Below are 14,926 nucleotides of genomic sequence, written 5' to 3' on the forward strand. Positions count from 1 at the left end.
AAAAAATAGGAAGTCCCCGTTACTGCTGAATATTGAGGATGAAGCATGCATTAGATAACGAAGTCCGTGGTTCGATTGCAATTCCTGTCCTTGAAGCATCTGGTTCTTGTTGTACAGTCCTGGAACTTGTAACATGTAGGGAAAAACCAAACTTTGATGTGGAGATGGACTCTGTTTGCCGTGCTCTGCAGGTTAACTAACCATATCTCTCTTCTCTTTGTGTGTATGTGTCTTTCTTTTATCTAATCCCATCCAGTGCTTAGTGTTCTTCTTCATTAGTAGAGAATAACTAGGAGGAAATGAAGTTTTTTAATAGTGAGGTTTGGAGGAAATCTTCTCTAAATTTGATTGCTGATTCTTTTTAATTTTCTTATACTCCACCAAGACCAAGTTAATATGAAACAATAATCGCGGCGAGACTCATGTTTTTGTCTATTTTTGTCAGGCCGTGAACTTACAAACATCAACTATTCCTCGTTGTCAGGTACATCTGAGCACAATAATAACTAGTTCTTTCTTGTTTTTAATTCTGTGCTTTAATCTTATAGTGTCTTTGTTTTAATTGTAGTACCTTTCAAGTAATCAAAAAGAAGCTTTGGCTGAAATAAGAGATGTTCTCAGAGCAGTGTGTCATGCACATAGGTTGCCTTTAGCTCTAGCTTGGATTCCCTGTAGTTACTCCAAGGGAGCAAACGGTGAATTGGTAAAGATTTATGGCAAAAATTCAAAGGAATGTTCTCTTCTTTGCATAGAAGAGACAGCATGTTATGTGAATGATATGGAAATGGAAGGCTTTGTGAATGCATGCTTAGAGCATTATCTAAGAGAAGGGCAAGGAATTGTTGGCCAAGCACTCATATCAAACAAACCGTCTTTCTCATCTGATGTAAAGACATTCGATATCTGCGAGTACCCTCTTGTTCAACATGCTCGAAAGTTTGGTCTTAATGCTGCAGTTGCTACCAAACTGAGGAGCACATTCACTGGTGACAGTGACTATATACTTGAGTTTTTCTTACCTGTAAGTATGAAGGGAAGCTCAGAACAACAACTTTTGCTGGACAGTCTCTCGGGCACGATGCAGAGAATATGTCGAACTCTAAGAACTGTTTCAGATGCCGAATCAGCTGAAGGTACTGAATTTGGATTTCTTAGTGGAGAAATGACAAATCTCCCACAGGCTACTGTATCCGATGGAAGCTTTCAGACAACATTCCCGGATACTAACGTCAACTCTACTCGAAGTAACTTTTCGAACATGTCCTCTGATAAAAGAAATGAAATGGCAGGTTCTCAAGGCACTCTTCAGCAGGTAATGATGCATCTAATCCATTTCTAGATAGTGCATGGCCTATAGATATTTTGATACATGCTGCTAGGTATAGAGACTGAGTATTTTTTACATCTTACATAGGAAATTAGCGGAGCAAGAAGATCAGAGAAGAAGAAAAGCAGTACAGAGAAGAATGTGAGCTTAAATGTTCTCCAACAATACTTCTCTGGGAGCTTAAAGGATGCTGCAAAAAGCCTTGGTGGTGAGAACTAGTGCTCATTGCTTGTTTCCCTTACAAGTGATTCAATTGTTGACTTGGATGTTTTTCTTTTTCTTTCCTTCTGCAGTTTGTCCGACTACACTTAAACGGATATGTAGACAACACGGAATCATGAGATGGCCATCTCGCAAGATTAACAAAGTGAATAGGTCACTAAGGAAAATACAGACAGTGCTTGACTCTGTCCAGGGTGTAGAAGGAGGACTGAAATTTGACTCGGTAACAGGGGAATTTGTAGCAGTTGGCCCTTTTATACAAGAATTTGATACTCAAAAGAGTCTGTCTTCTCATGATGAAGATGCACTTGCAAGAAGCCAAGGTGATATGGATGAAGATGCGTCATTAGAGCCTTTGGAAGGTAAATCTCATGATGGTGGCGGGGTCAAGTTGGAGGAGGATGTTGAAACAAACCAAGCAGGATCAGGTAATAATAACTATATAGAATTTTGTTTTTTTGGAGAAGCTGTTAGAATGTGAATGATCTAACAAAAGCTATTCTCATTGTGTTCAGGATCCTTGAAGGAGCCATGGACTTGGATAAGCAAACAGTCTGGCTTGATCTATAGTGATGATATTGATATAGGAAAAAGGAGTGAAGAGGTAAAGAAGGATAAAGACCTTTGTGTTCGTAGGTGCTTGAGCTCTGTAGCACTTGCAGGCGATGATATGAATACAGGAATCGAGCGCGGTAATGGAATGGTAGAACCAAACCAATCCATATCAAGCAGCATGTCGGATTCATCAAATAGCTCAGGAGCAGTTTTGTTGGGAAGTTCATCTACTTCCATGGAACAAAACTGGAACCAAATAAGAACTCATAACAATAGCGGTGAGAGCGGATCAAGTTCAACACTGACAGTAAAAGCCACTTATAGAGAGGACACTGTACGTTTCAAGCTTGATCCATATCTTGTTGGGTGTTCTCAGCTGTACAGAGAAGTGGCTAAGCGTTTCAAGCTGCAAGAAAGTGCCTTTCAGTTGAAATACTTGGATGATGAAGAAGAATGGGTGATGTTGGTCTCAGATTCTGATCTCCATGAATGCTTTGAGATATTAAACAGTATGAGAAAACATACAGTGAAGTTTCTGGTCCGTGACATACCTGGAGCCGCAATGGGAAGTTCTGCAGGTAGCAATGGTTACCTCGGAACAGGCACCTGAGCATCAATCTTATTGTGCTTAAATATGTACAGATAATCTATGTTTGGTTTGACATTAGTTACTCATATAGAAAGACAAAAAAAAAAAAAAAAAAAGGGTCCAGTGGTGTTGAAAAATGTATATAAACATAGAAAGACACATATCTTATATTTTGGTTTCGAACAAGTCGTAGAAGTAATTCTTGAATATTTCAGAGACGCAAGGAGATAGAAGCTCAAATCTGTGGACTGCCGATTAAACATACATGTTTTTTTTTGTCATCATCTTCAACTGAAGGAAGTGAAGGAGGAGCTAAGTTTTGTGCAATCATCTCATGTAAAGAAGAGCTTGAATACAATGGAGAATTTACAACCTAACCATTATTCTGTTCAAGAGGTATATGCATTCGGATTTTTGGCTGGTAAAATTTAGTTAGTATTTGATTACAACGAACACACATTTGGCATGTTTATTGAAACAGGCAATGCTTTTACTTCTGGCTATGAGACAAAGGAAAAAAAAAAGGTACGGTCAAGTTTTTGGTTTGTTTTGAGAATATATCATTGTGTTCTGTTTTTGTTTGTCTAAAGTAGAAATCTGTAAATCATTGTATAAAGGCTCACAATTGTAGATTGTCTTTTGGAGTGACAATTAGCAAAAAACATCATCTTGTGGATTCCTTGTTTGTGTGTGTATTATATCTATTGAAGAGATATGCAAAAGACTCACAGTTGATCAGACTGTTTTCTTGGTCCACAAGTTATAAAGATTACGCTGGTTCTAACCAAAACATTGATGGCTCCTGTTTTCAGTGTTGTGATCAATTTTAATTTTCGAAGCCCAAACATAAATAATGGAAACAAACTTATTAACCTCGTCTAAAAAAGGCAATTACAAAACTCGTCGGAAAGAAAAAAGGAAATAACTAAACTTGTCGAAAAAAGGAAACAATCGAAATTTCCTTTTTTTTTTTTTTTTTAATTTGAAGAACCTTTGCTTTATAAATACATACCTGAACCCTAGTGTCCAACATCACTCATTCTCTCTTCTTCCTTAAGAAATCAAAATTCTCTCTTTCTCTCTTTTTCTTTTTCGACACCAAAAACAAAAGAAAACTTCCATCTTTCATTCTCTCGTCTGCATAATATTATGCAGTTTTCTTCTCTAACAAAGCTCTGTGAATCCCTTACAGAGGTGGCTCCACGACGATGATCTCTGCAACAAACAACTATCAGCAATCTCGTTTCATGATTGATCTATATCCTCTGTTGTGAATACATCATCTTCCGTCAAATCCATATCGATTTCAGGTCCTGTTTCCCCTAATTTCACACCGATGGATTCTGTCAACATCGGCCAAGGAGGGCACCAAGACGGCGGCGAAGGATGCGAGAGCGGGAAAGAGGTTAATGAAAAGAGGGGCACGAGCCAATAGGCAATAGCAGCGTTGGTGTTTCCATGGCTCATGGCTGGGACAAACGTCACCGGAGGATGATAGCTTAATCTCTCTGTTTCAACGATATCACGAGCAACAGGTACATATCTTAATTTCCTTCTTTTTAATTTTAGGTTTTTAATTATTGCTTTTGTACCCAAAAAACTGTTTTTTAATTTTTCTAAAAAAACATTTAGATTTAAAACTAAATTTAAAATTTTTCAAATAAGAATTTTAATTTAACTAAATTTTTTTAATTAACAAAATGTTTTCAAAATTTAAGTGTTAAATTTACAATCCGTCAGAAACTAACCAAACTTAGCATCCCGTCCTTTTGGTCCGTAAGTCTTGTGGTGTATAAGTTCAACATGTTTTCCGACATATTATAAATTTAACACTTATTAAGTTCTTAAGGTTTTTTTACAAATAATGTTTTAAATAAAATGTATTTATTTTTAGCTAAATTGTTTTAAGCATCTCGTCATTTTGGTCCATAAGTCTTTTATAAGTTCAACACATGTTCCATATATTGTAAATTTAACACATATTTAAGCTTTATAGGTTTTTTACAAATAATGTTTTAAGTAAAATGTTTCTATTCTTAACTAAATTTTTAATTAACAATATATTTTTAACTACTTAAATTATAGTTGTTTAAAATATGGCTATTATATTCCAGATTTCTTTTTAACAGCTTCTAGATTTTATTTTTATTTTATAACTTTTGGTATAATTATTTATTTTGGATATAAATAATAATCAAATAAGTTTATTCACATCAGATCTAAAATAAACTTATATATATGGCTTATTTGGTTTATTGATACATCTTTCTAATTAACTCATATATATCCTTTACAAAAAATAAAACTCAGATTTTTGACAAATAAATAAATTGTTCCAATATTTTATTTCTATTCAATTTTTACATCTACAGTAATTATTATTTTATGAGGGGTGATTTAGTTATCTATTTTGAATGATTTGAGTTTTTGTAAGTTATAGATGATTTTGGGTAAACATAGTAAAATTGATATCTTATGAATTTTGCTAATAACCTAGAACACTTTAAAATCATTAAAAATCTTGAAAAACAGTGGATTTGAAAATACTTGTTAAATTCATTAGTTCAATAACATTGGATTTTAGCAATTATTATAACAAATAACACTAGATTTTTATTTAAAAAATAATCTATGATTGGATAACATATGAATTTTCATCCAATACAAATTATTTTATTTCTTGCCAAAAAAATGGTATATTAAAATTGTTACTTCTTGTTTAGTTTACTTCACCTATTGTTGTTATTATTTTCGTAGTTTACTAACGTAAGCTATAAATTTCTGATAGAAAAATCCATCTATATATATTCTTATGGGGGTGTAAAGTCGTCCGTAAAAGATAACATAATGCAACTAGCTAGATCAACTTCCGTGGGAATTAGAGGAAAGAATACTCACTTTGATTCCAACAACTCGCTCGATTCAGATCCGTTTGCAAACGATGGAACACTCTTTTAAACGAGAAAAGGTTTATCAATAATCATTTGGCTCGTGCCCGTCCACAATTCATCTTGATTGCAACTCCAAGATTTGCTCGGTAGACGTTAATCTTGACGTTCCATCCATAGAGGTGCATAACTTACCCTTATATATTCCCGGTTATACTGATGGAATGTTCATGACAGTCGAATATTGCGACGGATTATTGGTTTATGCTAATATGAACGGGATCGGGATATGCAACCCATGGTTGAGACATATTAGATAGATTATGATCGCTGGAGGCGACTACATCGAAGCTGTCGAGGGGACCTACACTGAAAGCCATATCACCTCCATCACATTTCGGATGTACAAGGGCGGCATGATGCCACAGTACGGACGCTTGAACGGGATGCCCTTCTCGCTTCGAGGAGAACGAGGCGAGAAGGTCATCGGGTTTTACGGAAGAAGCTCTGATGTCCACCTCACTGCTCTCGGCGTCCACTTCTCTGCCCCCCCTCTAGCTTTTTCATTTCGTAATAAGTCACCAATATTTAAGTACTAATCATGCGTCCATGATTGATTGATTGCCTTAAAATAAAAAGTAATAATTCTTTTTAATTTTTTGGATATGATCGTTTTTTGTTGAACATGCATGCGTCCGTGATTGATCGTTTCATGATATGATACACTATCTTGTGCAATTTTTACTATATATATTATCTTCCAAAAAAGTTTTTGCATTTAAAATCGTCGAACTCGCAACCGGACCTCATGACCTCAAAAAATAAGTTGTGGTTATTTTATCGTGACAAATCTTACTTTTGATTTCTTCTAGAAATTAAACAAAATTAGTTTTTAAAAAGTCGAGTATTTAAATGTAGTGAACTAGAATATTTATTTTATGACAAGAAAATGAATTGTAGCTTTTATTTAATAGCTATCACTTCTCCAGATATAATAGAGTACTGCCGATATTTTCTTATGCAGGAGCGTCAAAGATAAAAGCCAAAACATGTTTTGAAGAATACAAGCCCACCGGAGATGAAACGACTGATTTCCTTCTTTGTAGGGTTCCGGTTTACCCGTCACTGTGTTATAAAAAGTATCTAGAGACTACAGAAGGCGCAAATTAAGGGCGGAAAATGTATTTTCGAGATAGACACTGATAAAAGTAAATGCTTTTGCAACTATTGCTCCGACGATCCCAATCCACTCTACTTAACCAAACCAACCAGTGCTTAATACTCAGCAAACCATGCAGCTATTCCATATGCAACCGCAGAATCCAATGTTTTCAAACTTCTGATCTCTCCTTTAATATGTATGTTTCCGAGTTCATGTTGCCAGATTAGTAAATAAAAAGAATATATTAAATAATAAATATGATAATGTCAAACGTGTCATCGTTTGTAATGATATAGTTTTAGTATTTAGAGTCTTGTGTCAATATACAAGCCTACAAGGGTCAATCTATATATTCTAATCAATGTCCGACAATATTTACGGACAATTTGTTAATCTTTAGCATGCAAGAGATTTTAATAAGTAAAACTAGATTTTAACCCGCGGTACACCGCAGGGCTATATTTTCTTAAAAAAATCAAAATGTAATTTGTTTGATAGATTATTTTGATTGTTAATTTTAGGATTTCACCCGTGGTATACTATCTTTTATAAATATCAACCCAAACCCGTCCCATCATATTACCCGTCCCGTGAAATTAAACATCATTTAGTTATTTTTCTTTTTAATAATACTTTTATTTAAAAGCTATATAATTCAAGTCAATTTAAAAATTTCTTTTAAATGGTTCCCATAAGATATATATACATATATATTAAATTTGTATAGAGTTGAAATAATATTAATATTACAAACTTTTTATATAATTTAAATATTATAAATATTTTTTAAAAATATGCAATATATATTTTTTGTTATTGAATAAGAGGATATTATGTGTAAGAAATGTAGAAAATAAGAGTTTAATATTTTTATTATGGAGTCGCAAGAAAAATATTTTATTTCTATACATGTTATTCGTTTATTAATAATAAAAGAAAACAAATCCTTTAAATTAGATATTAACTAAAATAAACGCACCATAATTACTTATTAAGTAACAACCAATAAATTTCACCAAAAAATAGGTAACAACCAATAAATTCTAAACGCAGTAATTAAAGAATGAGATATTAAAAAAAAATATCAAATAAGATATAAGAATCTTAAAATAATTGAATATCTAAATAATTTAATTGTTAGTGTCGATTTTAATGCCTTCATTAATGTGGATTTTTTTTTTTACAGAAAAATATTTCCTAAAGATTATCACATTAATGACTCAGAAAATTAAGGAAGATATGAATTTATGATTCTCGAAATCGTGTTGGTAATATCTTTAATTAATATTTTTCAAATTTAAATAATTAATGCCAATGGCATTTATCCGTAAATACATTCCAACTCCAGGATTTATTTGCTAAAAGTCATCCAAAAATGTATATATAGATATACAAGGAATAACTCGGAGAAAACAGAAATTTATAGGGACTTTTATGTAATAAGTAAAAACTATAAGGCAAACATGTAAATAAACTAAACTACAAGGGATAAATGTAAAAACTTAAAAAGCTAAAAAACAAACCTTTCTCTCTCGCTTCGCTTCTTAACACTCTTCTCGCCGCCATTCCCCTCTCTCCTCCGGAGCCGGTGAAAAATTCGTCTTTTCTATCTCCTTTCAAGGTAATCCAGCTTCTCGATTTCTCCAGATGCTCATATAGTTTGTTTTATGCTAGTCGAATCGATTTATTTTCAAGGAATTAAGAGTGTTTAGGGTTTGAATTCCCGTGTTTGTAGATGGCGAGCAATATTATCATGTTCGAGGATATATTCGTGGTCGATAAGCTAGACCCTGATGGCAAAAAGTTCGATAAAGGTATCTACTTTCTTTTAACCTTATTGTAATGCTTGTCATGGCTTAAATCGAGTTTCTGATATGAATCGTAGTTTCTTCGCTTTGTTTTGAGTCTTAGAGATATTGAAATCGAAGTTAATGTGTAATATCTGAACTTTATATGAGTTTTGAAGTCTCCCCCTAAGTTTTGTTGTGACTTGTGTCTTCAAATTGATTGAGTCTGTGTGTGTTTGTGGTAACAGTTACGCGTGTTGAAGCAAGGAGCCACAACTTGGAAATGTTTATGCATTTAGATGTTAACACTGAGGTTTATCCATTGGCTGTTGGTGATAAGTTTACGCTGGCTATGGCTCCCACACTTAATCTCGATGGAACTCCTGATACCGGATACTTTACTCCGGTACTGCTTTTTCTATGTTTGATCTTTTTTACATTACTCTTGTTTGCTTGGCCAAATCTCATGCATGGTTAAGTTAAGTTAGGTCAGGTAACCTATGGATTCTGTTACTACTACTCGGAACTTGTCTTAGGATTTGGTTGGGGCATAACCATTAAGTGCTAATTGCTCGATATTACTAATTCCATTGGCTTGATTCAGGAGATAGGAATAAGACTAAACATATGAAAACTTGAGCAAGACTTAGTGTCTTCAATCTTGAATACTATCTTTGAAAACCTAGAATGTTTGGTTGATAATCTGAACATTTATCTGATTTAGTGTCCATCTCGCTCTATTACAGGAACCTATATTAGGATTTGATCTAATTGCTTAATAGAACAATTGCATTTGCTTGATTCAGGAAGCCTATCTAGGAATAAGAATAAACATATGGTATTTGATTAAGACCTACTGTCTTGACTCTTGAATCATGAAACAAAGATTGTTGTTAGCTAATCTGATCTAGTTTTTATCTCGCTCTGTTACAGGGAGCAAAGAAAACACTTGCAGATAAGTATGAATACATCATGCACGGGAAGCTTTACAAGATCTCTGAGCGTGACGGCAAAACTCCAAAAGCGTAAGAATCCCATATATCTAGACCAACAAAATCAATCTTTCCCCAAAGAGATCCAATTTATCTTACAGATCATCTAACCATCATGTTTCGGTTTGTATCTTGAAATTATGTGTTTCCAGAGAGTTATATGTTTCGTTCGGCGGCCTCCTGATGTTGCTTCAGGGAGATCCAGCTCACATCTCTCACTTCGAACTTGACCAGAGGCTCTTTCTACTCATGAGGAAGCTTTGAGATGCCATTGTCTGATCACTTTCCGAGGATTTTCCCATAAAAACCGAATTAACAGAGCTCTCTTATAAAGCTTTTATCTTATGTTGAACTTTGCTATTATAACTTATGCTATTTTCATGAAGTAACTCTTGTACATCCAAGATTTAAATCGAATTATGTTTGTAGCTCAGAGCTGTCCAGTCGAGGCCAATAACATAAAAAAAAAAAAAAAAAAAAACAGAGATCAAATTTTTGTTTCTTTTCTAACCAACTCTCACATGTATGCAACATTCTCTCTTTTAACAGTAACACAAGCCAGTAAAACAAAAACAAAAAAGTCAGTTTCTGACATAGCAGAAATCTTTCATCAAGTGAATCTTTCTCCCAACGCAGGCGAAGTATTATCACTGTTTGTCTCCAAACCACGATAATTACGACTGGGGTCCTGATTTTGCAGCGGTTTGGTTAGTGAGCTAGTTTTTTTTTTTTTTTTTTCGGTTAGTGAGCTAGTTATGATCATTCTAAATCACTGAATCGTACTTTTTAAAATTTGGGTAATAGAATTTATTATGCAGTGTTTTATAATATAATCTAGTTAAATGTTTTAAATTGAACTAATGAAAAACACAAACTAGAGTAACTAATATGTCTACCTTGTTCTAAATTACCAATCTAAACTGTTTTGATGCAAAAGTTTTATAGTGATTAGTGATTACACATCTATTAATATGTTCTGAATTTTAAAATAATTAAGAAAAAACAAATTGATCAAAGTAACCAAAAATTAAGCAAAAAATGAGCAAAACATTACAATACTTTTTAAAACTGACAAAACAAATTCACAGATCTAACGTTGAGATTCTAAACAAATAGAAACAAGACCATAGTTTTAAGTCTTTGGCTGCTCGAGATAAATTTTCACATTAAACTGATAATTAATTTGCTGAGAATTAATTATTCTTTTTTCCTAACCTCTATGGAGTCCTATTGACTTATTTATATTCATCAAATTTTCAAGATGTCCTCAATTCTTAAATTATTGTAAATAAGTGTAATAAAATAGCAAGAAAACACAAAATATTATAGGTTTTGCTATTAATTCATTTTTAGTTGGTTTTTTTTTTCTTTTACCATATTTCATGGGCTTTACGCTTTAATTAAGCAGTTGTTAATGAATTTTTTAGTAAACTTTTGGTTTAGAAAAAACAAAACCTAAACTAAAACAATTTTTTTTCTTTTTATTCTTGTATGAATTTAAAAATATATTCACAAAAAAGACTTTGTACAAAATTTTCTCTTTGATTGATTTCATTGTTATTTACTCTTCTATTTGCTTGCTAAGGTAGGTGACTTTAATTACAAAATTGAAAACTTTACTTTGAAGAATAGAATTGAAAGAAAAAAGTCAATTTTACTAAAATTTCTTTTCTTACAAACTGTTTATGAATTTAAAAACTGTTTTATCCAATTATAGTATCAGCTTTTTTTATATTACTATATTATTTGTAATTTTGCAACAAAAAAAAAATATAAAGAGTACTGTTTTTTATTTGCTTAGGACATTCAAAAATACTAGACCGGCTCTGCTTTCACCCGCCGAGAAAAAAAATCAAATATTTAAGTAAGCCATTGATGAGGCTTCTAGTAGGCAGGGAACTGTACTACATCATTTTTCCTTCAAATATTTGATGAGAATTATTTTCTCATTGATATGATTGGATATGGTAAATTGAAAAATCTAGGATTCAAGCTCTATCATGTGGAAAAAATAGGTGATTATTGTATATGTTGTATCCAAATACCTGCCGGTAACAGTTTTGTTTCTAACATTGTTATCTCAACTTTTATGTTCTTATTTATTTCTCAACTCCTGTTGTGTTATATTTTTCTTAGTTCTATATCAAAGAAACACAAATGTAGGGGACAAATTAGTCATCCAATCAATGTGTATATATGCACTTGATGTTGGCAAGCCAGCTTAGCCAGCAAACATCATTGCCATAACAAGCGATGCCGATTTTGCAACTCCAATTGTTACCTTGAAGTCAAGAGGCTTTTGCCACCCCAGAAGAAAAATTCTAGTAATCCGACACTTCTTGAAAGTGGAAATGTGTATTGGTTCTTGTCTGATCTTTGAAGAACATAAAAGTTAATAGTAATTATTTAATTTAATATAATGTTTAATTCTATTAATTTAATTAAAAAACTCCAATAATACATATTAAGCTTTAAATTTTTTTTAAAAAATGGTATATATTTTCGTTTTTAAAAGAATTAAATATTTTTTAAAAAAATAGAATACCTTTTAATTATATACACTCTTCATTTTAATTATTTTAACAATTATCTAGTTTTTCAATCTGATTTTTTTTTTTAATGATTTGTAACATTTAACAACTTACTAAGAGAGAGAGAGAGGGGATCTAATGGACGGAGAGAGAGGGGATCTAATGGACGGCTGAAAATTAAGGAATCAACAACTCTCACATGTGTGTGCAAACATTCTCTCTTCTAACAATCTCATACGAAGCCAGTAAAACAGTTTCTGACCTAGCACAAATCTATCTTTGTGATCAAACTGAACTTCTTGGAGTTTGCTATTCGTGCTTGTATCCAGACGCCTTCCCGCTTCTCCCAACTATGTAAGGCTCTGGCGAAGTATTCTCACTATTTATCTCCAACCCGCGATAAGCTCGCCTGAGGAAATACTCAGGTCCTGATTTTGCAGCGGTTTGTTTAGTCAGTGAGTTATGATCATTGCCTCTCAACTGCAATGCTTTCTCTGCAGCTTGTACCAATGCCATTGTCTCTCCTGTGTCTTCTTCTCCATTCTTAGCTTGATCTGCATCAAGTACCACACTGTTTGTCAAACTCATGGAATCAACAAAAAAGGCTTTTCTTGACTGAACAATGTATCCCGCTTTCTATGATACCGTTTGTTTTGTGATCTTCTACGTAACCACCCTGAAAGAAGGAGAACCGTGGCTCTTCTGATCCGCTATGTGCTTCTGATTCTGATTTTACAGAGTTGATCACATCTTGGAAATGCATTAGGTATGCACCTGTCCATTCACTCCCTCTGTGGAAACAGAAACACCAAAGACACCAACTCAGGAACTCGTGGATCGAATACAAATACTATAACGATTTTTGCATTATAATAATTTCTCTATGTACCTGCTAAAAGCAAGATTGGCTTCGAATGGAGTAATGACAGGGGACATGAACTCTTTGCTATCTAAAAGAGCAGTTTGGGCACAAGAGATGTAGATGAAAACATCGCACTAAGCAAAAAAACATAAGACATGAAAAGGTATTACTCATTTGACATATCTTACTTTGATAATCAAAGCTCAAGGACAAGCCGTTGTTAACTTACCTCGGGGAAGTTTGCGAGTTTGGCCGGATTAGGCCGTCCCATGGCAAGAATGTAAGATTTTTTGCCAGCTGCAGATATGAGTGCTTGCATATGGTGAATCATATGAAGGTAACCAGCTGCATATATTGCCAGGTGACATTAGACATTTAATGAACTTATCAATCTTGACATCACAAATGCAAAAGAATAGGAACTTACCAACACCAAGAGTCCCCACCAAAATACCTATAATATTTGCATCCTTAGCTTTTTCCACCAAGTAATATCTGCAACACATAACTCTGAATGAGGACTTGAAATGTAAATCCACAGAGATAATAAAGAAGATCGAAAGGATTGACAAAGTTTCATATTGTGATGTACAATGTCTGCATGAAACAAGTGATTATACCGTCGCTTAAGTATCCTTCTTTGCTGATAAAATTCCATCACCAAAGAATCTTCTTCAGCATCATATCTGACTAAGATCAACAAACAAACATAAACAAGAAGATAAGCTATTCATGTCTATGTCGATCCATTGGATATTTGTTTAAGAAAAATGGACAGTAGCAAGTTACTCAAAAACGATTGACATAACCAAGAACTAGATCAAGAAATATCCATGGATAAAGCCATATACCTATGTCACAACCATTGAAGGTCAGTACTACATTGGCAAAAGCTGAACTGTCAGAACCTATCCAGAAAAGTAAATAGTCCTCGATTTTGCTTCCTTCTGGCAAGTCCCAAGTTAGCCCTCCTAGTCTATAACTCCTAGATGAGGATAAGCTATCACTAGAATCACTTTCGCTATATGATCTCGGATGCTCCATGGATTATCTAGGATCTTTGGATGGACTAATGAATGAACACAAGACATTGGCTACAGATAACTTCAACTGAGACTCAGTCTTCGATAATCCTATTTCTTCTTGGATATGGGGAATCACATGCGTGTATTGTAGACCATAAAGAATCTGAAAACAAAGCAAAGATTGAGAAAACAGAACATGTTTATCAATATGTACTTCATAAAGATAAACTAGCCTCATATACATAATAGGCTCCAAATGCTTAACGCAGCTGGAGACGTTTATCGAAGCTTTTCCGAAAACGAAGAATGCTGGAAGAACCGATGTCCTGCGAAAACATAAAACCTCACAACAAGACATTGTTTCAACAAGGGAATTTACAGCAATTACATAAATCAAGAAAAGGGTTTACGACTCACGGGCTTAGACATGTTTGACCGTAATGAACAACACATTCAGCATCAATATGCAAAGCTCCAACTTCATCAATGCAGCAACTACCATAAGTTGTGTCAGCCATTACAAAGAACCTGACTTCTCTGTCAGTAAGCAAACGAGTTTTGCTCTTAAGAGCACTCACGACCTTAGTCGAATCCTTTAACAACTCATCCGGGAACTATCACAGAAACAAGACAAAGAAAAAACTAAGCTTTATCATCTCCATATTCATTAAATTAACAATTTTAGCTAAGAAACAAAATCAAACTTCTCCATTCAGAAACTGGAGTCACGGAGAAAAGTTTTGGTACCTGTAAAGCAATTCTGGTGAAGCTTTTGCTGATAATGAACTCCGCTGTACAATTAATCTCAAACTTTGATTCAAATTCCAACTCCATAGATTAATCACCGGAAATTGTCAACCTTTCCGGCCGAATAACTAAAATCGTATTTCGACTTGGATAAATTGCGGCTGGAGACGAAACAAACCAGATGATCGATGAAACGGTGCCGTTTCGGTTGAGCCTTATGGGGACTATCAAAAATTCAA

At 33.8% G+C, this 14,926-nt stretch overlaps 3 protein-coding genes across 3 annotated transcripts in view; 2 read left to right on the forward strand and 1 right to left on the reverse strand.

Moving 5' to 3' along the window:
* Positions 1-3,431, forward strand: part of LOC9314347 (protein NLP9) — a 5,686-nt gene extending 2,255 nt beyond the window's left edge. Inside the window, 7 exon segments of the mRNA XM_021026556.1 lie at positions 14-191; positions 446-484; positions 569-1,312; positions 1,415-1,535; positions 1,621-1,977; positions 2,065-3,089; positions 3,175-3,431. Coding sequence (XP_020882215.1) covers positions 14-191; positions 446-484; positions 569-1,312; positions 1,415-1,535; positions 1,621-1,977; positions 2,065-2,714 — 2,089 coding nt within the window. The 3' untranslated portion in view covers positions 2,715-3,089; positions 3,175-3,431.
* Positions 3,432-8,253: 4,822 nt separating this feature from the next.
* Positions 8,254-9,955, forward strand: LOC9312582 (DNA-directed RNA polymerases II, IV and V subunit 8B). The gene is made up of 5 exons (XM_002876468.2): positions 8,254-8,364; positions 8,479-8,557; positions 8,779-8,936; positions 9,464-9,555; positions 9,675-9,955. Exons 2-5 carry the CDS (start codon positions 8,479-8,481, stop codon positions 9,784-9,786), a joined length of 441 nt encoding a protein of 146 aa, XP_002876514.1. The 5' UTR covers positions 8,254-8,364; the 3' UTR covers positions 9,787-9,955.
* Positions 9,956-12,208: 2,253 nt separating this feature from the next.
* LOC110228674 (2-(3-amino-3-carboxypropyl)histidine synthase subunit 2-like) lies at positions 12,209-14,882 on the reverse strand. Its single transcript, XM_021026664.1, is given in 9 exon segments — positions 12,209-12,607; positions 12,699-12,844; positions 12,943-13,049; positions 13,145-13,260; positions 13,343-13,410; positions 13,536-13,605; positions 13,767-14,266; positions 14,358-14,554; positions 14,688-14,882. Coding segments are annotated over 9 exon segments (1,536 nt in total). The 5' UTR covers positions 14,775-14,882; the 3' UTR covers positions 12,209-12,362.
* Positions 14,883-14,926: the final 44 nt, after the last annotated feature.

This window comes from Arabidopsis lyrata, assembly GCF_000004255.2.
Source record: "Arabidopsis lyrata subsp. lyrata unplaced genomic scaffold ARALYscaffold_5, whole genome shotgun sequence".
Classification (NCBI taxonomy): Eukaryota; Viridiplantae; Streptophyta; class Magnoliopsida; order Brassicales; family Brassicaceae; genus Arabidopsis; species Arabidopsis lyrata.